We start from the raw sequence: 25,903 nt of genomic DNA, 5'->3' as shown, positions 1-25,903 counted from the left end.
CTGGTCCATTAATTCAATGACATGTGAGAGCAAGAGCTGTGGTTGTGGAGGTGTGCGTTATTGGGAGAACTGCTTGCTGCCTTGTTCAGCCTCTCTCGAGATGGGGGAAAAACACAAAACAATATCAAAGAACCAGCAAAGTAACAACAAGCCAGACAGACACAGAGTCTACAGAGATGGCTCACTGATGAAAAACAGCACAAAAGCGTGTTATTGGACGACAGGGACGGGATGAGTGAGGACAGGTTGCGCGGGGACAGCAGTGTGTGTGTCTGCGTCTCCTTGAGAAACGTTCACGGTATTGTAGCAACTGCCTACAGAGGTAGAGCAGGTTTTTGGCAGCAAAGAGACAGATTTGTGCAATATTTCATCAGGTTTTAAATTATTAATGGCGCTGAGGCAAAGCTAAGAATCTAAAAATTTCAAAACACAAGCGTATAATTATTGTACTCCATCTGAAAGACATTCCAAGCAATGGTAATAACTCTGAACTGATTATTGGGCCAGGAGGGGAGGTGAGTGTGTGTGAATGAAATAAGAAAAACTGTGTGTGTGTGTGTGTGTGTGTGTGTGTGTGTGTGTGTATTAGGGCAGATGTTTTTTTGAAGTTTCTTGCCAAGTTTTAAAAAAAATATTTGAACACCACAAGCTGAAGCTGGACTCAGCTGAACTTTTCCAGGAAAGATCTCAGTTGAGTGGCTGTTTATATTAAAATTGATGCCTCCAGTGGAGTCTGAATGCAGCAGCGACACAGCTACTGTCACTAACGACACATCCAGGATAACAAGCACGCCATTAAATGTTAAAGTCTTCGTGGAAACAAGGCTGTGTCTCACTGTGGGAGAGTCCACCGCAGAGGGAGACTGTCTCAGGCCGATTTGTGCCGTGAGAGTCAGACAGACAGTGATGCTAGTTAAGTGTGTCGCCTCTCTGGTGACTCCCTGGCTTTGCAACGACGGAGACACATATGTGCACACAGTGTGTGGTCCACACCTCTGCACAGATATGCAGTCAGCCAGTGAGTCAGCCAGTCACTCATCCTGTCAGCTCTGCTCTTGTTGCTCCCAATCAGCCAAATGAGTATCTTATTCTATATGAGATGTGCTCTAAAAATGCGTGAAGCTGTCCACCCACACACGACTGTCTTCACATGTGCTCATGCTAATACACTGGGTCACAGATCAGTTAAAGTGTGGTAGTTCATTATTGCGTTTATCAACAGGTTATCAAGTATTCATAGGAACACATAATTATTCCTGCAGCTGTCACAGCTTCCCTAAAAAAGTCCATGACCCAGAATTGACGGCTGAGAAACGCTCCAGGCAGAAAAATGTGGAGCAGTGGAGAGAGTGGGTAACCCGGCACATCACAGAAGTGGGTGGATGTCTCTGACAAGCGTGTACCGTGGGTGTCAAATTCAAATAATTGCGAATAACTCTGCCTCCCAAATTATGGAAGTGTGTCAACACAGAAGGTAAACATGGCAGCGAATCCACCACAGTCCAAGTGTAAAATGATCAATTACAGGCAACACAGACAACCGTAGAAAATAGTGGCTAATAAGTTGTTAATCGAAACAAATTACCCACCCGTTGCATCTAATGAATACATTTGTGTTCTTAAATAAACTGACTTTGAATGTAGGCCACCGAACGGGTTAAACTTGCCTCCAACTTTCTGAGATATGACAGCTATATGGTGGATATGGCATGTGTGGCAGGGTAAGACAGGTGAGGCTGACAACTGGGTTGAAGTTAGCGATACATTAGCTTTGACTGATGGACCTAAATGCAGACACCTGACTCACAATCCAAAGGCTGCCACCAATGTGGCAGAAACAATCTACAACAGCGCGGACGTAGAGTTGAACTCTCTTGAACTGCATCAGGTCAAATCAGTCATTGTGAAGACCCTACATGACATCCTCTGCTGGACTTGGTCAAGTGGCCTGGTGGACGGGGTTCTTATGACAACCAGCTGTGTGCTGCTTTTTCAGATTTCTTTGTCTGCATCACTAAAAACGTCTCTCGGCCATTTCAGAATCAAACTTTGTTACGTTAAACAGCGCACGTCTGTGGTAACTAAGACATATGCTATGAGTGCGCATTATACTTTGGCTGGGTTTGAAAGAGCTGGTGATCTCTTCTAATAACTTCATGGTTATGGTGTTAAAGTTTCTGCCATTCAAAAACTCTCATTAGTGTCTCCTTCTACTCAGAGATTGAGTTTCAAAGCACCGAACCTGAACTGATGCACTTTGCAATATATCCTACCTTCATGAAGGTCACAATGTTAGATAGACAGGCATTGGTTGGTTCAGTGTTATGGTCATTTTTGAGGCTGTAGATTGTGATGCTGTTGAATTGTATTGTCTTATAATAGTGCAGTGTTTCTGTAAGCCACCCTATAAATTGTCACTAATTATAACTTCTACATAACTTCACTGAATTTGTTTTAATGTCACTTTAGAATGACGCTAAAAATAAGTTTCTTGAGTAAGAAATATTCATAGATTTCGTTACAGGTGTTTCACAATCAACATCAACATTTAGCAGTATTTAAGAGCAGAACGTAACTGATATTGGTAAGACAATATAAGCTATTGCTAGGCTAACCTGTGGAATAATAATTGTTTATAGCAGAGATTGCATCACCAGCACTTCAAGACTCCAAACCTACAGTGGTTCAGCTTCTCTGACTGTTAGCCTTTAGTTAGCAACGCACTTTCATCGGGCAGTTTAAAGAGTGACAACATCACTTTTGAAAGAAGGAATAACATTCTTCCTCTTGGAAATGAAAAGCGACATTCATTAAGGAATAAAACTCTGGTATGACCGCTAGCTTGTGTTCGCTAATGATAGCTGATGTTAGCAAACTTTAGGTAGATATTGTGGTCTAACTGACATCAGCTCACTGACATTATAACTCTTCTCTACTTTTTTACCAAGAAACCCACCATAATCACTTTCTGCTTGTCTGGTCCAAAAAGCAGTGACCTTTGGTGCTACCTGCTCTGTAGGCAGGGAGGTGTGGATGTGTGACTGGGATGGGATGAACAGCGGTGAGTTACTACAGGAAGTACTGTGGGAATGGGTGGAGGGTGGGGCGGCAGATAGTAAAATAGAGCGTTGATCTTTACTGTGAGTGCTGGTGGAGGGCTGACCTCTGGTAGTGGGCAGCATGTCCGAAAGGCCCTGCCACGCCGTCACCATCTCCGGGTTCTTCTGGTCCGCAAAGTTCTTCCAGATACGTAGCGCTCCATCGTCTAGAGAGATGGGAGGGGGGGGGTCAGAGAGGGAGGTGAAGAGTGAGAGCCGGGGCAGGAATATACAGAGACCCAGTGAGGAGCAAAGGTTAAGGCCAGGAGGTGTATTCTTCATGACTGATGGAGACAAGCTGAATAAGTGCGCGTTACATTTCGATGAGATGGACTTTAAATGTGTTAATCCCTGAGCTTTTATGAAGGTTCCAGGGGGTGTGCAATGAAATGCAACATTCCTTCTTAGTTCAATGTTACGGTGTTGAGACAAAACAAAATAAATGTGTGTTTGAATGCGGAGTTGTTTTCAACGGTTCCTCTGGGTTATGAAGATAAAGCCATGGAGGGTAATTGCTTTGTTTTGTTGATGAATGATGATGAATACACACGAGTGCTGTGCGTGTGTGTTTGTCGGGGTAAGAGTCAAGTGTTTAAGGCTTGCTGCTGCTACAAATGAGTCTCACTGCGATTTCCACCGAGCTGGTGGGCGTGAACATTTGAGCTGCTCACTCAACTTTCTAACTTGAGTTTTTACTCTTACATGCACTTGAGTCTTCTGTGTGAGTGTGTTCTCACATGTGCACGTGTGTGTGTGTGTGTTTCTCAAACCTGTTGCGGTGAGCAGTAAGGAACAGTCATGTCCATTCAGGTACTCCATGGCTGTGATGCGAGTGTAACGAGGGTTTCCGTTGTAGAAGTAGTCCAGCCTCTCTCCCTTCTCCCAGTCCCAGAAACTACAGCCAACACACACACACACACACACACACACACACATATACTCTAATTAACCAGTTGATCCGTTTTACATTTTAAAACCATAACGTATGAAACTGAATGATTTGCATAACGGTGAGTGGGTGTGTGTGTGTGTGTGTTCTCTGGGTCTGACCAGATGCTGTCCTTGTCAGCCACAGCGATGCAGGTGTTGAAGGGGTGGAACTTCACAACAGACGGTACTCCAGGGTTGCGGTTGATGAATATTTGATCATCCAGACGGGAAACACCTGTAACGGAGTGGACAAGCCAGAATGGGAACAAGTGTGAAAAAGGAGGAGGATTTCATTAAACTGGAAAATCACAGGTTTGATTCCTGCCTCCCTGAACCTGTGAGTTTTCAACCTTCTACTGCAAGAGGCAAATCTGCTTCCAGGAAATAGCCAGAGTGTGTAACTCCCTACACCTCTCAGTGATGACGCAAATGATGAAGATGGTTATGAAGTGTCTCAAAATTCAATTTACTGCTCACTGGAGTGTCTGTTATATGGGGTTTAGTGAATGAGTTAACAAGGGAGTGATTTTGGACACGACTACAGTCCGTATGCAAACTTCAGACAGCTATTTAAATAAATCCCATTCTTAAATACACAGCCTGCAAGAAGGCTGTGTATTTGTTGTTAAAAAATGCATTCTCTAAATTCAGATGAAACTTGTCAATGCTGCTGGGGAAACTGGGAATTCGTAGATGCAAATAGGGCAGGGCAGAACAAAGGAAAAACAGAACAGAAATACATAAATAGCAAGTAGGCCTTTAAAACAGAATTTTAAAACCAGAACAAACTGGAGTGAATGAGTGAGTATGGGAGAAAGAAAGGATTCCAGCGTTTCTAGGGTACAAAATAGCAACAGCAGGACTTGAGGCAAAGAAAAAACATATGACGGTCTATGATAGGAGACTGAAGGTGGAGAAAACAAGTCCCGTTGTGTACCTCTTTGGCAGATTTCATTCATTTATAACACAGTGCCAACACGGCAATACAGCTGGTAAGTTCACTGCCTCACCATATGTTGTCATGGCAACAACACATGCCTGTTCACCAGCCTGTCCTTGGCTACCTGAATGCACTCTTGAGACCGCCATAATGAGATGAAGAAGAATGAGGGAAAAATACATCATGAATTCATCATAGCTGTGTTGGAAAAACAACGTAGGCCTTTGGTCACTAGCTGAGAAACACCACCACCATCATCATCATCATCATCATCTATTCGCTTTAGTTTGTGCTGTTTGAAGACACATTCGATATGGAGCTACTGTAAAATCTAAAAACCACCCTGAGGACTTTAGAGCTGTATAATGATGGGTGTAACTTTTGCATCGACAAGAAGAAAGAAAGAAAGAAAATCCAAGTCAAGTCAGATTTACAAGGCAAAATGTTTCTCCAGCACTTTTTTTTCTCCTCTTATTTCTAGCTTTACTGCCTCCTTCATCCTCAGTCTTCCACTCCCTCACTCCCTCCATCCCACCCTCCTCCTCCTCCTCCTCCTCTCGTTTCTCTCTGGAGGGAACATACTGAATGAGGGCAACCCTACTCCTTCTCTCTCTCTCTTTCAAAAACTGTGAGCATGGAGGGGAATTCAATGATTTAGCGAGCAGTCAGAGAGAGAGGGAGAGACGTGTTCGTGAGCCGAGGCTCTGTTGCATCGCCTCGTGACTGTGTGTGTGTGTGTGTGTGTGTGTGTGTGTGTGTGTGTGTGTGTGTGGAGGGGGGCTACCAATGACGTAGGTGGTGTTAGGTATTCTGTTTGAGAAAGCTCTGACTTCACTTGGGGAGTCTGTGTGTGCGTGTATTGGCACCACGGGCTCTTTTATGTGTGAGGGCCGGGGAGTCCTGTGACTCATAAAAGGGGGTTGTTTTCTGACTATGGATTGGTTTCAATCAATCCTCTCTCATCACTGAAAATCATCTGCTCCATCGACACCTGGTGTGCGTCTCAGTCTGTCCCTTTTTGTTTAGTGGACAGTCTGGATTTCACCCAGATTCTGCCCTCATCTAGGCTCCAAAAACGTTCAATTAAACATGATTCTGGCAAAATCTCAGTGCTTATGCTCTGTGATCTCAGCACTGTGTTTCACACTGCTGCCCATAGGGCTACTAATCAGACAGGGCTGTTCTAAACTGTAAGAATCCTAACATCTAAGACAGGGACTATTTTCTGTCCATCAGTAATTGTGCATTCACGCAGATAAACCTGGCATGTGGAGTCCATCATGGTTCAATTTTCGGTTTTTATTTTACATAAATATGCAGTTTTTTCACTTTGTGACCAAAATCAGGACAGCCAATACAATACCAAATAAAGTCTATTATCATCCTTAACAGGAGCCGTTTCACTGAAATCACTCACCTGCTGCTGATGCTCAAGTGTTGCTGAGAGTGCTGACACTACAAAATGTTCCGTAAAACCAAAACAAGGTGCTAAAGCAGGCTAAAATGCTTCATAGACCTACAGACTTGATTATAATTGGGGGGGGTGGGGGGTTGTCATTTGGAGGGACCCGTTCACATTACACTTAGTGATTTAATCCACTGTTAATATAAAAGATATTGCTTAGTGGAGCTTTAAATGTTCAGTGTATGTTTCTTTTTCATAATTTTAACATGTATTTTGATGCTCTGAACGTATGTTCATCATTTGAATCTGCATATCAAAATGTGCTCCACAAATAATCTATCACAAAAGATCTGAGAGCGGTCACGTCACGTAATGCCAACGTGATTAAAACCGGGGACTGAATGTCCAGCATTATCTGTGCTAATGAATTCTGCATTTAAAGTGCAGCCAGGGGTTCATTTTACCTGTAAATAAGCAAGAAGATGGACTTAAATATAAATGGCCTTGGGTTCGTAAGAATTCCATTCAATTCCATTCATAAGTTTGAGTGTTTTTGGTCTAAAATACTATATAAATACAATTAGTCTACTATTTCAATACAATTCTGGGAGAAACGCTGAATAATAAAATATAAAGATGATGAATATCTGCCTAAAAACTGTCAATGTGAAGCTTTACGATAACAACCCTCTGGCATTCCAGTAATAACATCAGTTAAGCCCATGTGTATTTGGGTATACATCTGTGTGTGTGTGTGTGTGTGTGTGTGTGTGACTAACCTCGCTGTGTGATGCCTCGGCTCTGCCTTCTCACACGAGTGTTTCTCAGGAACCTCCACTGCCGCTCCATCCTCACCTGACTCTCCAGGTCGTGCTCCTCTGGGATCTGAGAGAGCAAATTAAAAAACAAAAATATTGTAAAATATAAAAGGTTATTGAGCTGCTGCCCTAGCAAATATGTCAGACGCCCAGCCCCTCTTGATGGCGCTCCTCTCTCAGTCTCTCTCTTTGTTCCCTTCTTTCCTGGAAGAGCCACAACTCTTCTCAGGATAATTAGTGTTCATCATTCTGGGGGTCTCCGACGTCTCCTCTCAAAAGTCAAGTGAGTTTCTGTGTGAACGTCTTTGTAGTGAGGGATAGAAACAGTGCGTGAGGAATAGAGCAGAAGAGAGTAGATGGGGGGGATATGAGAGAAATGAAAGATATCAAACATGAGAGCAGTTCCGTGGTACATGTGTACATTTAGTGACGTGCAGATTGAAGAACTGTCTCTCAGGGTTTGAATTGGAGTTTGGTTTCTCTCAGTAATGCCGGCCGGTGAACATTAAAGGTGCCCTGTGGAGTTTTCTTATGAACAAATGTATTGAATGCGTTCCCATCCTCATGAAATATTTGCTGATTTTGTGAACATTTTGAAACCTGCATCCATGTTTACATCGGCTAGCAGTCGTCTGCTATTCCTTTCATCAATAAACTGGAAAATAAGTTGATTTGCCTCTTCTCTCTGCAGTGTCCGGTTGCCATATATAAGCACAGGTTCTGGTCCAGGCAAACTCACTGTGCCCTGCGGTTGTTTGCCAAGAAACAGTTTGAGAAAGTCACTCCTGCTAAAACCACAAATAGCCATTTTTAACATTTCTGCTTGTGTGCGCATCAAACAACAACCACTGTGCTCAGTGACAACACAAACGCTTTCTTCTTCTCTCATCACGTCACAGGCCTGGATAACTTCATGCAGCCACATCGGATCACCTCTGTTGGGCGGAGGGACAATATGAACAGTATTAGCTTTATTGAGTCTTATGTAACAAAATGGCCCCCACAGATTTTGCGCCGGCTTTATTTTAAGAGAACGACTCCCTTTTTTTAACATCACACTGAATATGCAGAGCGTAATATAAAGCAGATTTATGTCGTTCTTCAGTTTAAAGTATTAAAATCGTAAATTAAAAACGTGCACTTTGCTGTTATTATGCATATTTGATAGATGAATTAATAAACAAAAGAGTGTAAACAACAGAGAAAAACCAATAGTGTGTGTAAATGCTGGGTGCCAGTGTGTGCTTATTAAGCACATTTCCTCAGCGAGGCCTCCCACGCCCACTGAATGCTAAACAGTGTGACACACACACAGCTACAGTGCCATGTGACTACACTACTACAGTGTGTGATCAATATTCCTGTAGCGTCTCCACTCTGTGTATGTTGCTTTAAGGGAAACAGAACGCATATTTTAACAATTGAACACCACTGAGTGGAGCTTGTGGATAAATATATTTGTGTATGAGATGTTGTATGTACAGAGTGTGTTTCTGTGAGTGTGTAGTCGCATCAGGTTTATGTGCACATCACATACAGTGTCTCCGGGGCTTTATGGTTCCTGACTGAGACCTGAGAGGAGGCGGATTTAGCAGTCAGACTGAAGCTGACGTGTCTCTCCACAGCTGAGAGAGAGACAAAGTGTGTGTGTGTGTGTGTGTGTGTGTGTGTGTGTGTGTGTCAACCATACTGTGGTTCCCAGGGTTGTGGTCCTGCACTGTGTCAGCTGCTAATGTAACGTACAATGAGACCCTGAGGTAAAACATTGTGTGTGTGTGTGAGAGAGAGAGAGAGAGAGAGACTCCTGTATATATTCTCCACAGAGCTCTACACATTCACGACGTACAATAAAATCCAGAGTGCAGTTTTTTGGCCAAAAGTATGTGGACACCCAAACATTATGCACATACAATATGTGAATGTTGCACATCTCATTTCAAAACCATGGGCATTAATATGAAGCAATAACAGCCTCCACTCTTCACGAGAACCTGAATCTGCTCCCATTCAGCCGAAAGAGCGTTAGGGAGGTCGGACACTGACACTGGGCAACAAGACCTGGTGTGACGTCCGAGTTCATACCAAAGATGCTGGATGGTGTAGAGGTCGGGACTGGGTTCCTGTGCTTGTGTGGGAAGTCATTTCTAGGTTCTTGGTGACCACTCACTCGTTTCAAACTAGTGACTTGGTAAATCGGGTCGCACCATTAATATGTAAGAAATGTCAGCAAAGCCAGCACAGACTTTGGTTAAGTTGGCAACACACTATTGTCTAAAATATCATTGTATGCTGTGGCATTAAGATTTCCCTGAACTGTAACCATGGAGCCCAGCTCAAACTATGGCAGGAGGTGTCCACATACTTTTGGTCAACTGTGTTTGGAACCACTGCTCTTCCTCTCTCTCACAAGTATTAACCTGTAGCAGCGGACATCTTATTTCTCCCTCTTATGTGAAGAGAGCCTTCAATGTCCTTGCTCCTCACACACCCCTAAAATTGTAGATGTGGAGACACACACACACACACACACTTTGCTCTCATGCTGCTGACACAGTGATATGATAACCTGTGTGCAGACTTTGAGGCATACTCATACTCACACACACACACACACACACACACACACACACACACACACACACACACACACACACACACACACACACACACACACACACACACACACACACACACACACACACACACACACACAGAGGTTTGTAATGGAGTGGAGTTTTATGGCAGCACTCAAAATTTTGCTAACACAGCGTTCTGATTTGCGCTTCGGCAAAACCCCTCTCCTCCTCCTCCTCTTCCTCTTGCTCTTTCACTCACTCTTCACTCTTCCCACTCTCTGCTTTTCATCACCTTTTGTTGCCACTTCTGGCTCCGTCTTCCTTTCACCCTGTTCATCCTGCTGCTGTGATCAACACTCTCCTTCCACCTCTACCTGCCCCTCAAAGTCTTCTCTCCTTTTCAAATGTGTCATTTTCATCATCTCTAACTTTCTCTTTTCGGTGCTCTCTATCTCCTTCACTCCTCTTTTTGCCTTGAGAGCCTTTGTGTTGTAAATATTTTATTTGACTAAAACCTACCTTTCTCCTCACCCTCTTTCTGTATCAGCCACTTTGTCTCTCATGCACACATGAATTTGTAATACTTTTCTTATTTCTTACTTATTTTTCTTCCTCCACTCCCAAAACTTTCCATTTTCTCCTCTATTTGACCCTCACACTTGACTCTTTTTTTAATAATTCCCTCCATCTTTGTTTAACCTCGACAAAATGTGCTGACTCCATTTGTCTTACCTCTTCTCTTCCAGGGAGGATGGCATGTTTAGGGCGTTTCAACAGATGGAAGCTTGATTTAATATTTATATTAAAATTCGGCACCAACTACTGTGCATGGTAAAAAGCACTTCTTTTAATCTTAAATTTCACTCCGGAGGATGTTAAGTTATGGAGCTCCGAGAGCTCAATTATTCAGGAAAGCCATCTTGTACAAGCAGCAGGTACTTTCTCACACTGCGATTGGTCCCTACCCTGCTGTTTTCCATAGGACTTCATTATTTCCTACAATACATTGTATAACGCAGAGTCCATGTCCTCAGATGGCTCAGTCACTCCAGAAGCCATTGCAAAATGCATGACAAAATGCACCTATGACACCACTTCACATAAATATGTATGTGAAAACTGAAAATGACCTGTCATATCAATACTTCTTTGTTGCTTAGCAACCACTTTAAGCTGTTGTTCAAGAACTAGATTGCTCAGCGGAGGAATAATAGAGAAATATTGTTTTGAAATTATTGATTAAAAAAAGATTTGCTCTTTTACTTTTTTAAACTCAATAATAACTCAATAAACTCAATAATGTGTCACCTGCATGTCATCAGAGCGATAACATGCTGCTTTAAGCCGGTTCTGTCATCACTGTGAGCCACAAGCTTGTGGCTTAGTGTTGAATTAAAAACACATAACACACACACACACACACACACATATATATATATATATAAAGGACGGAAGAGAGAAGAGGGACGGTGACAGTACCTTCATGACAGGCTGAGCAAAATACTTGGCACTCCAATCACACAGGCCCGTCTGGAGGGCGGGACTGATGTAGTTCCTGTGACCACCCGGCTCATCGCCATCTTCAGCTGCCTGGACACACACACACAAAAACCCCCTCAGAAAATAGGATACTTTTACGAGCCAATTTCAAGATAAAGATGTTGCAGCTGCTGATTTCTGTGAACTTTACCCACACAACGCTCGAGTTAGACCTAAAGACTCATATAACAGGGTGTTGCTCTACCTGCTCAGGGCCCTTGTCAAACATCTTGCGGGTGCGGGGGAACTGGTGCGAGTGGGGTGCCTGTCCTCCCAATGTGGGGGTGTAGGGAGGCCGCGTGGCCGGCTGCTCTCTGGCGGGGGGTTTGGGCACCTCGTTGGTCAGACTGGAGCTGCTGGTGCTGGGCATGGGAGGAGATCCACTGGGGGAACAGAGAAATGAACGTGAGGACAGGAAACAAAGGAAACTAATTTTGTGGCCAGCCTCGAGCTACACAGTAACATTTGTCAGAGCCCTCTTGGAAACGAGGTCAGGCACTTTAAAGGGTTTATCCTGCAAACAAATGTTTTTTCTAAGAAGTTAACACTCTCCTCCTGCTGCTGACTTCATTAAATGAAATTGTGTTTCTGTCTTGCTAGAAGGAAGGCTGAGCCAGCTGGATGCATGATGCATATGTTTCGGGGGTTCACTGTAATGAGTTGTCTGTATGTCTGGATGTTCATGCTTGTCTTCCCTCACCCAGCCTGGTGGATGTGTGTGCCTTTGCTGGTGGGGCTGGCTGGGGCCGACTGGGTGAGAGATCCAGAGTCCAGAATCCTCTGAGGCCGAGCGTTCATCATTGCCTGTCGACAAAGAAACCGTGGGTTAATTGTCCGTCGCCCCACTGGAAAAACATGAAATGAAGAGGTTAAAGAGGGAGGGGGATTCATAGTTTTCAGAGACACATCTGAGGACAAATCAGGATTAGAAGCAACACCTAAAATGTGGATACTCTTCCTGCTGTAACAGTGTGTGAAAAGTTTGTCTAAATTTCCAGAACTTTATCTCATTAGGTGGAGCAGGTAATATAACCTCTTCATTGCGAGTTGACACAAGGGAGGGGTAAACTTAATAAAGACAATAGAGGGAAAGCGTCACCGATGAATAGCGGAGTGGTTGTTTACTCGAGCCAGGTGGAGAGAAAACTCTGTGCAGCGTAAATCTAGTTAACACAGGCAAACACATTTCACTACCTGGTATAGCCTTTCATTTGATTTCTATGCTAATTGCAAAATTGCGGCAAGTATCTTTTGTTTGTGCGTGAGTCTAAAAGGCTGAGAGGGAGGGGGAAAAGTTTTTAATGCAAACTTCACACACATACAATCCGCTGCATTTGTGATGCGGAAAGGACATCAGTTACTAGGGTTAGCTGTTAGCGCTTCATTAAGAGGCAATTGGAAATGAAACAAAACAGCAGTAAAACCAGCTGAAAGGGTTATTATGGTAATAGCTCGGCCTCTAATCTAAGTACCTTTTCTACTCAAGCACAACAAGATCAACATGTCGAGAAGGACATAAAAAGAAAAGCAGATTAACAACTTATGCTGATTTCGGCCAAATTGGAAGATGACTGTATATAAAGATGATGGGTAGCAGCTTGTGTGTGCGAAGGCAGCCGTGCCCGCCATGCAGAGAAAGTAGACATTTAAAAAGGCAAAACTGAGCTCGACACTGCAGCATTAATCCTTCTGGAAGTCATTTGAGAGTTGCGGCAAAGTGCAGCAGGACACTAGTAAAAGCTCAGGAAAAGGATCTTTATGAAAAAGGAGGCAGCCGGGTGGATGATGGCACTAAAAGGTCACAGGTTTCATTCCCTCAGCAGTCAGTGTGCGTCCATTAACAACCTTGTATTTTGTCCGTGTCACCAAAGTCACCAAATTTCACCAATCATGTATTTCTACCCTGAAGGAAAGAGAACATACTAGATGCCTTTTACCACATGCTGGTATGAATGTGAAGTTGCAAGCTCATCAGTTAAAATGACTTGATTATGCAACATGTTCATGGATTATTCATCAGCATTTGTCAACATGTGGTAAACAAACAGCACGCTAACGCAGGAGGCCACGCGTCTTATCTGCTGACGAGCTTTCAAGAAATATGCAGAGATATGCAAAACTCCCACATTAGCAGGAAACGGGGTAATCGGGTCTACCAGCTGCTTCGCTCCACGCTGGGAAACAGCTTGCTCTCCTGTTTCAACCCGCTTCCCCTCACTTCCTCCATCATTAATTGGCTGGAGAGTGAGTCAACTGAGCAAACAAGTTAGTGTGTGTACACAGACCACGCTATTAGCAAGGGCTCTGGTAGGATGCAGGCGCGAAAGCAGATGATGGCTCAGAAAAAAACCCTCTGAATGTTCCTGTTTAATTATTGAAGGCGCTTCTGAAATGTTTAGCTGGTGGAGAAAGTGCCAAACAACGCCTTGATGTATGATGATGACATGGAAGTTGTGAAGGTGAGGGGGGATTGGTCAAGGCAGAGCTGGTGGACTGATGGAGACGAGTAAATAAGAAGATTCAAGCCTCTCAAGTCATAATATTTTCTCATTTTGTTGAGTCACTCATCAACAAATTGCAGAAAAATGAAGTGGGCAGGACAGCAGAGCCATACAAAGTCTTTGTATGGTAATGTGTATTTAATTGCACCTGGAAACAATCAGATTTCAATTAATTATTAAATCTTCGTCTGTCCTGCAACTTTACTAGTCAGACTTCAGCAGGTACAGTCAAAAGACTGCACACACTAGAATAACAGGATGTAAAAAGAAGACCCATGACTTTCAACCCAGCATCAAGCAGCGAGAGGGGGATATTAAAAAAAGCATTTAATGCTATCATCTGAGAAGGAAGTTAATTCTAATTAGCTGCTGACCTTGCTCACATTGTTACAAATCAATAACATTTGACATTTAAAATCCTAATTAAAAGAGCTGGATTCCTAGTTAGGCTAATGTTAACACTTGTGAACTTGGGATGAATGTTCTCTGATAAAGCTGTCTCTGATGAGCTCTCTGCAAGAAAAAAATCAACGTGGGCTCATTAAGTTTAGTTAAGTTTATTTAACAAGGGCCACGCACAACACAACCGTTGAACCAGAGTTAGCTATATAGCTAATTTACATATGCAGTCCCACATGATAACCCTAATGGTCCCTAATGATAACTCATTAACTTCAGAAAATAAGGCATTTAAAGGTGCTCAGATTGTCATTCTGCTTTAAATGTCAAACTGTTCCTCCTTATTTTATTTTTTTCCCCAGGTACACAGACAACGCAGGTAGAGCTTCAATCCCTCGTCACTGTTTTCATTTCAGCTGTGCACTGCTTTGTTGGACTCATTGCAAGCTGGACTATGAAGTAGGTATATGACCAAAGTTGAGTGTGTGATCTCGTCCCAGTCAGATTATTGCAGTTCAGTATCATTCAGCAGAAGCAACAAGCAAAGCTGCTTTTGAGGCAATTGAAACAAGTCCAAGTCAAGTCTCATGTCGAACTGAGACAAGTTCAAGTCAAGTCTCAAGTAAACAGAAAAAATGTCAAGTCAATAAAAATCAGTACAAGTCAAGTCTGAAGTCAATAAAGTGCGAGTCAAATCAATCAAGACCAGTCCGAGTCAAATCTCAAGTCAACCGAGACAAGTCTAAAGTGAAGTCTCACGTCAATTGAGACAAGATCAAGTCAACTATCTAGTTGATTGAGATAAGCTCAAATCAAGTTAAAATCAATTAGGTCAAAACCAGTCGAGTTTCAAGTCAATCAAGACTAATTCAAGTACATGTTAGATCTTAAGTTAAATAAGTCAGGCGAAGTGTGACAAGTGTTGGGTTCATCACGACACATTCAAGTCAAGTCTCAAGTCCTTCAGAGTAAATCCAAGTTAGGTCACACGTCTTGACACGTCTTTCAGGTCTATGAATGCTGACCAGTAAAATGACAGCATTTAAATACCTTCCTTTAAAAGCTGTGCTAATAGTTTTTTACGCATGTGCCCACTAATTAAATACTCACATTGTCTGGCAATGGATGAGATATCTGTCGCTGTCTTATACTCTCTGTCTTATAATGGATTTTACCAGGTCAGAACTTGAGAATTGAATGCCCTTTGTCTTTAGGCAGTGAAAGCTCAAGTCAAGTCCTCATTTTTATCAATCAAGTCTGACTTGAGTCACGTCTCAAGCCTAAAATCTACAGCTCTTATGATTAATGGATCCCAAAAGATGACGCAGAAGGTCTGGGGCAGGTGCAATGCTTGATTGAATTGTGTCTTTTTCTGTTTCAGTCGTCTTCCCTGGGATTATAGCGTTGCTGAAAATCTGTGTGTTCCCATATGTTGGATGTCAGAGTGGTAATTTTTATAAATGTGACACCACTGTTCGCTCAGTTGACTTCAGGTCTGCAGGTACACAGAAACTATAGAAGTGTGTTGTGGTGCCACACAGACAGAGAAGTGCATTATGTGGAAGAGAAGTCTATTGCATTATAGGCTACTGTAAATCAAGTCCCTTTGTTTTTTACTGCAGTCAAGTAGATAGTCTCATTGCAGAGATGCTGCTCTTCTGAAGGTAACTGAAGGGACAATTGGTGTTGGTGGTAGGAAACACAAGAAATCTTGCCTCAGGGTTAGGATGGGTGGTGGACTATAGTGGTTATTATGGCTCCTTAAGTTATGGCAGCCTCTTTGCTCGGCTCTGCTCTGCCAGGCCTGGGGGAGTCATTGGCCCTTAATTGCATTTGCACAAAAGTAATGGCCTTTTGGAGGAAGAAAATGCCAGTGGGAGGGTGGGGCGAGTGTGCTGGAAACGGATCTTTTTCACCGCATAACCATGTGGTGAAAAAGACCTGACATACAGATACAGAGACAAAAAGTCAATTATAACACCCCCACTGTGAGACACTCAAAAAAACTAGTTGATACTCATCTTCAAAATGAAATAATGATCTCGGATCCTCAATATTTTAAGCAACCACTTAAAAAAGGTACTAAATGTAACGATTTGCATGTATTAATCACTTTTTATTGCTAATGTGTGAACGGATTGTAACGTAACATAAAAAATGAGTCCTTCCACGACTTTCTGTAACAGCCTGTGGACTGATTTCTATGGAAAGGACTGTTTTTCTGGAAAATTCCAAAGGATGTGACGTTATGCGCGCTCCCGAGTGCCTGAACCTCTCTACAGCTCCATGTTCAGCTCCCCTACAGCACCAACAGTGTGCGACACTAGCTAACATTAGCTTAGAAATGGAGTCCGCTTACATCAACACACGGCCGGCACACACAGTCCATGTAGCTTGGTTGCTAATGCAGCTAGCTTGCTGTTTGCAAATTACTTTATCAGTCAACGTAACGAAGCAACGCCAGATGCATGCTGCGTAGCTAAGTTACAGCTAGCTGGCTAACCTTAGCTTGCTTGCTCGCTAATGTCATCACTAGCAAAATACTATGAGAGTGGATCTGTTTGTTGGCCAGCTTGTCAAATTACTTCACCAGCTAACGCCCCTAAAATATGTCATGGTACAAATCACAAAGGTGAATAACTAACGATCGTTTTCTACTAGCCAACAGCAATGCAAGGCATCCTAAGCTAAGGTTAGCCAGCTAGCTGTAACTTAGCTACCCCGGCTCATACAATAATCCCTGAATTCCTCTTCAAACATTTGTGGACAATGAAGACATGCTATCTTAAGGAACAAGGTCGAGTAGCTTTGAAGAGTCAAACACGACACACCTTGTAAGCTATGCTGTTGAGGACCTTCATGGCCAGATCCGACACTTCAGGGAAAGGGTCTGCAGCGAGATGTAGCAGCACTCTCCAGATCTGGGTGTAAACACTGTTGAAGGACACACCTGGAAAAAGATGCACAAAGCAAATAAGCATATTTTATTTTTTCCACAAATAAAAAAATTCAGTTCATTCAAGTTTCAGACAATACACACAAATCATACACACATAGTGGAAATGAATACACACACAATACAACCCATCAGCACACACATCTGACTCTGGTGTAACTCTCATCACTCCCATCCAAGTTCATTAACGCAGCAGAGCTAACAGCTCAGTGGAAATGCACAATCATCTCATTAGCATCATGCTACCCGCCCCGGTCATTTCCCTCTCCAGCAGTTGTTGGATCGGGTGGAGGTGGCAGAGGGAAAATGACCTCCAGTGTCAGGTAATGTACATAATTAATCAACACACACACACACACACACACACACACACACACACACACACACACACACACACACTACAAGCAGCTGGCTCTCCTCACCCACTGGAGCTTCATTGCTGTCAACTGTCGCTGTTATCATGAATACAAATGAATAAAGTCTCTCCTACTGTCAGGTGCTTTTGTTCATCTGTCGCTACTCTTATCTGTGGCATTGTCTTTACAGTGATTTCACTCTTCATTTTGTTTATCATTCTTTAAACTGCTTCGTTGCTCATGTGCCATCTTCACCATCCGTCCTGTCATTTTATTGAGTTACTCCCTGACATCACTTTGTTTCGGGCCTCAACCTGCCGTGTCGTGCATCTCTTTGTGTTAGCAACAACCTACTTTCCCAAACACGCTCCCTCATTTTGGGCTTTTACTTGATTCAGGTTCACGTTATCTCTGCAGTGCAGCAAGCCTCCTCTGTTGCTGTGCTTTTTCGGCTTTGTCTCCCGTCTAAATGTCGCTTTGTCTGTCAGCTTCAATCTATCCTCTTTCTCGTCTGGGGGACACAAAGCGGTAATAGCCTCCAACTGTTGATGCTTCTCATTTTCCCTCCACTCAACCATGCAGGTGGTCCTGTAAACTTGACCTGTGAGGATGACTGCCTCTCATTTCATTTCCTTTTATCACCTCCCTGCTTCCCTGTCCCTTTCCTCGCTTTTCCATGAGGCACATAGGCCGAGCCCTGGAGCTGCAAACTCCTTAGGGTTCTGTGGAGAAGTGGGAATGACTGAAGCCTGGACCCTTTCATAAAGTTGCTCAGATCCCTCTCCAGAGAGTGCCAAGAGGGTTCAATGGTCGCACGCTTCAAAGACAGGAGAACAAGGAGGGAAGATTCCAAGAAAGGGGAGGACAGAGGGCTACAGCTGGGAGGAGACAGAAAGATACGACAAAGAACAAGGAGGAATCTGGAAAGGGTGAGGGGCTGAGAGGCCAGAGGGAGTAAAGATGGAGGAATGACAAAGGGAACAGGGAGGGATATTTCAGAAGATATATAGCAGAGATGGGTCAGAAAGGCAAAAAGAGAAACAGGAAACCAAGAGGAGAATAAAGAGGAAATAAATAAATAAAAAGGAAAAGGAAAGAAGGACTGAGAAAAGGTGTTTAGGCTGGAGCCTGAGGGGCAGGATCTGATTAGTGGTGGCTAGCCGGCGAGCTACCTGCTGCAGTAAACAGCCAGTTGATAAATGTGAAATATGGTTCCTCTCCCATTTAACCGCCACGCTACATTACGGGTGCACACAAATTACCACTGCATCGCCTCCACGCAGTCCACATGAGGGAACGTGGTGGCTGACATTACTCACTGGCTGAACGCTGCACCAGTGACTTGTCCTGGGTTATCACTTGTGTCATTTGAAGACTTGTGCAGACTGAAATGGATGTACAGTAGTAAAGATGTTAATTATTGGCTAAATGAACCACTGCATCACTGTTTTATGACCTCCTCAATTCTGGCAGATGACATAAAATACTTTTAACACTGCACAGCGATTTTTTGGAGCTGTAAATGGCTGTGGCATAAAAAATGCATCTGAACGTTTGAAAGCAGAGAAGAAACTCCTCTGTGAGGCACATTTTAAATATATTTCACAGGGAGATGTAAGCAGCGTAAGCAGGACCAAATCCTGTCTGTGATGCTCTTTATGTGGGAGAGTGCCTCAAACACACTGACACAGGTAGCAGTGAATCCAAGCCCTTGATGTGTCAAAATATAAATGTCAACACAGATACAGAAAATGTTAGGCGCAGAGTTACCTTGGATGCCTTTACCTGGCATTTAATTCCTGCATTTATTAAGCGCTTTACAATTTTGCCTCTCATTCACACACACACACACACACACACACACACACACACACACACACACACACACACACACACACACACACAATCACTCACTCACTCACTCACTCACTCACTCACTCACCGATGGCAGCGGACGACCATGCAAGGTGCTGGCCTGACCATCAGGAGCAATTTGGGGTTCACTGTCTTGCTCAAGGACACTTTGACATCTCGACAACTATTGGATTGATTGACAGGACATTTTGTAAAGGCATTCATGATCCCCAGAGGATAAATCCGACTGACTTTGGTGATCCTCTTTTGGTTTTGAGTTAAATATCTCCTTAACTATTGGAAGCACCGCCATGGAATTTGGTTATTAAAGGTCCCGAGGGGATAAATGAGAGTGATGGCGGCTGGGCCCTGCGCTTGGTGCTACGGCCGTATCCCAAATATTGCATATATATACTTGGACTGCTCCTGGCGAGACCAAAAAACGATGTTTCAAAGAGTATGAAGGCATGATCGGGTATAATAAATAAGGAGGATGAATCCTGACGACTTTGGTGATCCACAAGGTTTTGGTCCAACGCCATCAGCTGCTCAAAATGTTCACATATCCAGTCAAATATCTCAATATTTACAAGCTGGATTGGCACATATTTTGGTACAGACATTCATGTTCCTGACAGGGTGAATCCTAAGGATTTCGGTGATCTGTTCAGTTTTTATATAGCGCCAGCATCAAGTGTCCAATACTTTAGTTTATAAACAATACCTACAAGTCTGACGCCATTCCCTTAGCCTGAGCTGTAATTTGTATTTAGTGCTCATTAGCAAATGTTAGCATGCTAATATGCTAAACTAAAGGTTTGTTCATATATGGACAGCTGCGGACTTGAACTTCTATACATACAACAATCGGGGGTCTGCGCACTCCACACATGCTCACTACAAAACAAGATGCTGACTTCATGGCAGCATTTTTCATATGTCCAACAAAAAAAAGTCAAAAAACTAAAATGGTGTGTGCAACCGCTTAACAAGAACAGGGAATACAGTACATTGGTACCAGAGAAGGGAAGCTTGTGCAGGTGGCAGGCTTGTAGTGCCTGCGGTCCCATATTTTGGGTGGATGTCATTGGGAGCATGTTAGCACGACAATAACTACCATACAAATCGCTGAAATTTATATTTTGTATTTACTTGCACACATCACATTATTTCTTAAGGTCAAAATCAAACTTTTAACGATCTATTCTTTTCCATTACAGCCTCACAGTGATGCGGGTGTGGCTGTTACAATGTAGACTAATGAAAAATAGTGAGACAAAAAAAAAAAGAGGAAAAGAACCAAAACAATGAATGTTTAAAATGGAAATCAATAAATCACTACGGCAACTCTGCTCTGACTCCCACATAGCATCTTGCTGGTTTCCTGCAGGCCAGTGTCCAGCAGCTGCTGCATTTAGCATTTATGGCTTCAATTTGTTCTAAACTGCTCCACTATAATACACAAGCCACTTTACCTCTCAACATTTTTTTGGGTGGTTTGCAGCATTAAAACATAGATGTGATAAAACTTGGGACGTTTGCTGTTGTATACCAAAAAGAGAGAGAGAAGTTAATACATTTTTCAGGCGAGATGCAAAAGGAAGCCCGGAGGGTCTCATGAAAACAACTTCAAACCAAACAACAGACAGAAGCAAATGAGTCAAAGTGACAAGTGAAGTCTCGGCTGAGTTAGATAACTGGATGTAAGTGACAACACAACAGAATTCGACACTCTTCTGCACTCATATGTATTTCAACCTTTTCTTTATGCTCCTGAATATCGCTACCAACATCTATTCATCTGCTCTGCCCGGCTTGTTTATACATGCAGCACACTGCGAGGTGGGAGTTATAAACAAGCGTGCTGGGAGGCTGGGGCTCCTTTCAGCCTTGACGGGGGAATAGCTTAGTGGGTGAGGGGCCAATATGTCTTTTCACCTGTTTACACGGGGACCTCACGCCAGTATTAAGGGCCCACAAGCAGCTTGAAAAAGGTTTAACCGAACATCGAATGCTAAATTTGTAGGATAAAAGGGTAATGAGAGCAAGCGCTGTGCCGGGCTGTTTTTATTGTTGCCTTTTTTCATCAAACATTCATTTCCAAGCTTTGGTCCCATGGTACCTGTGCCCTAAAAAGAAATCCGAGTAGAACAGCTGGCTGGCGAGGCTGAATTTTAGTCTGGGTTTGATTAAGTCTGGAATAGTTGATAAATTCCAGATTAGAAAATAATTATGTATCTTATCGTAGAGGAAAAAGAGCAGACAACGCCTTTGATCACCTTTAGCTGCTACCTCGTGTGTGTGTGAGAGAAGAGAATGTCCATGAGACTTAAAAACAGTGTGCACATGCATATGAGTGCGACTCCATCCAGATTTACAAAGCAGGTTTTTTTTAATTGAATTTAACAGTAGAGGAAATAGGGCTATTTCCTCAAAGGGCCGATATGAAGCTGAGCTTGACTGAGTCAGGTACACCTAAAGTACGGTGGCATTCATTTAAGGAACAAATCAAAGAAAAGACGCTGAACAGGAAATTTCATTATAGCACCTGAACCAGCTTTCCTGCCAAGTCAAATTCACTGTTCTTCAGAGCTCAATTTACTTTTCCATTCGATTTGCCATTTCGATTCATTTTCCATTGGGCTGTGCAAAAACCACACACGGGCACGTGCCAGGGCGGCTAGCAGATTACAACAGGGTTTGTAACGTGAAATGCAACAATGAGAAAAGGAGAGAGGGAGAAAGACGGGGAATCCCCAGTTTCACTTTCCCCTTTCCCAAAGGGGGTGGGAGTGAGTTAATGGTTTTCCTGCTCGCACACAAACTGGCTGCCAGGACACATGTTGGAGCCCGCCAATCACCTGAGAACTGAGCTACGTGAGCGGTTCTAGTTCAGTGGGTACCAGGAAAAGCACTTAAATTGCCTCAGGTTGATGACAGGGTCTATCCTGCCCCCCCCCCCCCCCCTCGTTCTTTACACATCTACAAACCTTTTTTACACTTGTTCTATTCTTGGACTGGGAGCTTTTCTCTCTTCCTTTCAGGAGTCTCCAGGGGTAGCCTGAGGTCCTCCTCTCTGGTGCCCTCACATTCTCCCGGTCATTTATTTCCCCGTGTTCATCACCGATGCTGCCACCAGTATCTACATGCACACTTGGCAAACTGTTCAGAGATACAGTGTGCAAAATGAATATCATATAATATAAATAAAAAATATAGATGTTTAATTTAAAAACAAAGAGTCTTGTTTCTGTCCAATTATTCACTCTTGTTTTTGCTCTGTTTTAGAGATGAAGTTGATTAGAGCAGTGAGACTGGACCAAAACAGTACACAAACAAACAAACCCCCCCTCCTCAGATTCCTAAGATATATTTGTTTGTTTGCCATTGTTTTTGGGGGGATTTGAGGAAAAAAGAAGAACAAATAGTCAAAATCGAAGCCGCAGAGGCCGAGATATTCTGACTTTATGACCCTCTTCGTTGGACCATCCCTGCCTGGTAAATGCCCACGTATTTCATGCCCCAGTTTTTAACTCAGGCCGTCTGTTCAGACTTTGTAGTCCCCAAACCCAAGCTGAGCTAAAACAACCAAGACATCATCAGGATTATTTTCTCAGCACGGAAGACATTATACAACCGTCTTCGCAAGCTGTGTAGGACTTGTGAACGTACTTTTATGTGCATAATTGGTCGAGTTGCACGTTTTGAAAAAAAGATGAATGAACAATTCATTCAAGTATTTTGGGATGAAACACACAGGACAGGCCCGGTAGAGCTGCAGTACTACCGACAAGCTGTTACCTATGAGGGAGTTGAGGGAGGAATAGGAGGACACTCGTCGCATTTTGTCGATGGTCTCGAAGGAGAGGATGTACTCATCGTTGTCGGGGCTGCCCAGGGTGCTGCTGGCGCTGCTGCTGGTGCTCAGGTTACCGGGAGAAAAGGCTGCTGGCCCACCTGGATGAAGGAAAACACACATACACACAAAAACCTTAGATCCGATCAGCAAAAAAAATCATGAGCATCATAAAAGTAAAATGAGTTGAAGAGGAAGAAGAAGAGGCTCTTATTTTGTTTAGAAAGCACTTCGGCTGTTGTAAAAGTGCTGTATAAATAAAGTTTATTATCGTTATTATTGTTGTAAAAAGCCAAATCAACATCCAATAAGACAGTATGAGCGGTCCTGATACTTGGAAGCTGAATGCCAACACAAGAACTCGCTCATTCAGCTTCATTTCAGCTGTCAGGCTCAGTCGTCTCCAGCAGTCGCTCACCTTATCGCCAATCATTACTCTGACTCATGCAAACCCAAACACCATGCATCCTCCACACTGACTGCAGGCTGAGGGCTGGAAAAGGAGATTGGTAGAGAATAGAAATCTGCTCTGCTCTGCGCTCATTGATGATAAACAGCGCTGCATATTGGAATAAGCACTGAGAATTTGAATTAGAAATGGTGTCAGCAGTAGGTTACGCACTTCACCGAGTGCCACTGATTTAACTCCACTCAGGGCTTCTGCATCACTCAGCCTGGCAGTGGTAGACAAGGGGGGGGGGGGGGGGGGGTTAGCTTCAGCGAGACAAACAGGAGGTTAAGAGCTCAGAAGTGACGGCGGCTCATGTGTTCCCAAAGCCTTCAATCATTATGGGAATAAAATCATTTTACTGCTATAAATTGCCAGTTAGACTTCCTTCTTTTTCACATTTCACCAAATAAATGTAGAAATTGCAATTGAAAGCGCAGATACTTCACTCAAACTAATCAAAGACTTTTCCCCCATGAAATTAGTGCGTCATCTTAAAGCTGAAACTACGTACGCACAACATGCATACATAAAAAATGATGTATTCCAGTCGCAGGTTTTCTGAGCTCGTCCTCACAGCTACAGAAGTGTTTGGGAAGCAGAGATAATTGCAGTAGGCTTGAAAACAAATGCCTGTGATTGGTCAGATAGGCTCAACCCCATTCTGGCCCCTACACACCCTCTCCATCTACTCTGTCTCTGTTTGTGCGTTTACCAAAAAACAATGTAACAGCGAATCAATGCTGGTCCAATTTACCAAACTGCACCCCCACCAAAAACACACAAAAATATAAAGAAAAATATCTTAGAAATGTAGGTTCTACAGTGGATTTAGTTAAAATCACAGATTAGTGAAGGGAAAACAAGCAAAGCCAGAAAGCAAAAACATTACTTTGCCAATAAATGATTTTCTGTGTTGCCATTATCTTACAGTGCAGGCACGCACCAGTTAAAAAGAAGAACATTTGTAGGGGATGCTCATTGTTTTGGAGGTGTAATGCATCTACAGGGGAAACCACATAACATAATACTACAGCTCAGTGACGGATGTTTCCTGCTCATGGTTGAGAGCAGGGAGTGCGTCCCAGTGTATCAACTTACTGAGCTTGTCTCAACAGGCCTACTGTTCAGCACCACGGACAGCTCCAGTAACCCCCCCCCCCCCGGCCCCCCTTGATGATCTGGGCTGCGCTGAGACCAAGAAGCTCCACAGCATGTTTGTTGTCCCGGTTTGCTCCCTCTTTTATAGGAAAATATGTGGATAAATATAAACTGCAAGAAAGCTGGAATGGAAATTATGAAATTCTTTCCCAAAGTGCGGCTGAGTGTCACTAAGCAGGGACCACGGCGCAGCAGCAAGCCAGAAGAAAGAAGATTAGAGACGGAGTTTGTGCAGCAACTATGAAACCTGTGGCCAGCACCAACGAGGAGCCTGATAAAGCAGAAGCCAACGTTGAGTCATTACAGGATTATTGGGAAGAGTTGCTCCATAAAGACAGTACTCTACAGGACTAATATAGAGAAAATGAAAAGAAAACTCAGATGATGAAACTACAAAAATGAGTAAGTCTTTGGAGTCTGAAGGGGAAATTGACAAAAAACATAATTTAAGTAAAGCTGACAAGTTTAACTACTGCTGCTTGACCCCCTAATGCGGAGAGCCCTGCACAGCTTTACTTTACGTGGAGTGACACCACATAATGGAGTGACTGTGGTTGGGGATTGCTTTGGGAAAGGGCCACCGAAGAGGGGGCAGCATGTTGGAAGCCAAAATCTGGATAACGCTTGTGACACAACTAAACTGTGCAGGTGCAACAAATGTGCCCATGTGGACGACGAGGAAGATGAGCATTTTCCAGTTACCTGTGCACGCGAGAACTGGATTGGAAAAAATACCAACACACAAAACAAACTTGTCTGCTGGCTGTGAAGCCTCTTCTTCACGCTCACTGAGTCTGTCTCAGGACTGGCAATGATGGAATGAAGAAGTAAGCCTGAGGACTGTTACATCCGCGGTCCGCAGCTGAAGCGAAGGAAGAAAACCTAATGAAATGTTCTCACGGTCCCTCATTGCAGTCACTGCTCTCATTCAGCTGACTGAATGTTCTTCTTCATCTTCATTCGGTCCTCCTGCAGATTCGTCTAAACGTCTGCTTCATCTCTCTTATCCCTCTCATCTGCCTTATTTTCTTTCTCGCTCTGTTTCCCCACCCTCTCTCACCCTCTT

At 43.4% G+C, this 25,903-nt stretch overlaps 1 protein-coding gene across 1 annotated transcript in view; it reads right to left on the bottom strand.

The window, feature by feature from the left end:
- The window catches only part of rptor (regulatory associated protein of MTOR, complex 1), a 148,343-nt gene that overhangs the window by 13,631 nt on the left and 108,809 nt on the right, over nucleotides 1-25,903 (bottom strand). Inside the window, exons 21-29 of the mRNA XM_070917670.1 lie at nucleotides 23,174-23,329; nucleotides 17,038-17,156; nucleotides 12,007-12,110; nucleotides 11,512-11,689; nucleotides 11,247-11,357; nucleotides 7,153-7,258; nucleotides 4,149-4,263; nucleotides 3,869-3,993; nucleotides 3,164-3,265 (exon numbers count right to left, since the gene is read on the bottom strand). Of these exons, the coding sequence (XP_070773771.1) occupies nucleotides 3,164-3,265; nucleotides 3,869-3,993; nucleotides 4,149-4,263; nucleotides 7,153-7,258; nucleotides 11,247-11,357; nucleotides 11,512-11,689; nucleotides 12,007-12,110; nucleotides 17,038-17,156; nucleotides 23,174-23,329 (1,116 nt within the window). The remainder of the gene's footprint in view (nucleotides 1-3,163; nucleotides 3,266-3,868; nucleotides 3,994-4,148; nucleotides 4,264-7,152; nucleotides 7,259-11,246; nucleotides 11,358-11,511; nucleotides 11,690-12,006; nucleotides 12,111-17,037; nucleotides 17,157-23,173; nucleotides 23,330-25,903) is intronic.

This window comes from Enoplosus armatus, chromosome 2, assembly GCF_043641665.1.
Source record: "Enoplosus armatus isolate fEnoArm2 chromosome 2, fEnoArm2.hap1, whole genome shotgun sequence".
Taxonomy (NCBI): domain Eukaryota; kingdom Metazoa; phylum Chordata; class Actinopteri; order Centrarchiformes; family Enoplosidae; genus Enoplosus; species Enoplosus armatus.
Note: the sequence above shows the minus strand (reverse complement) of the source record. Positions and strands in the feature narration are given on the sequence as shown.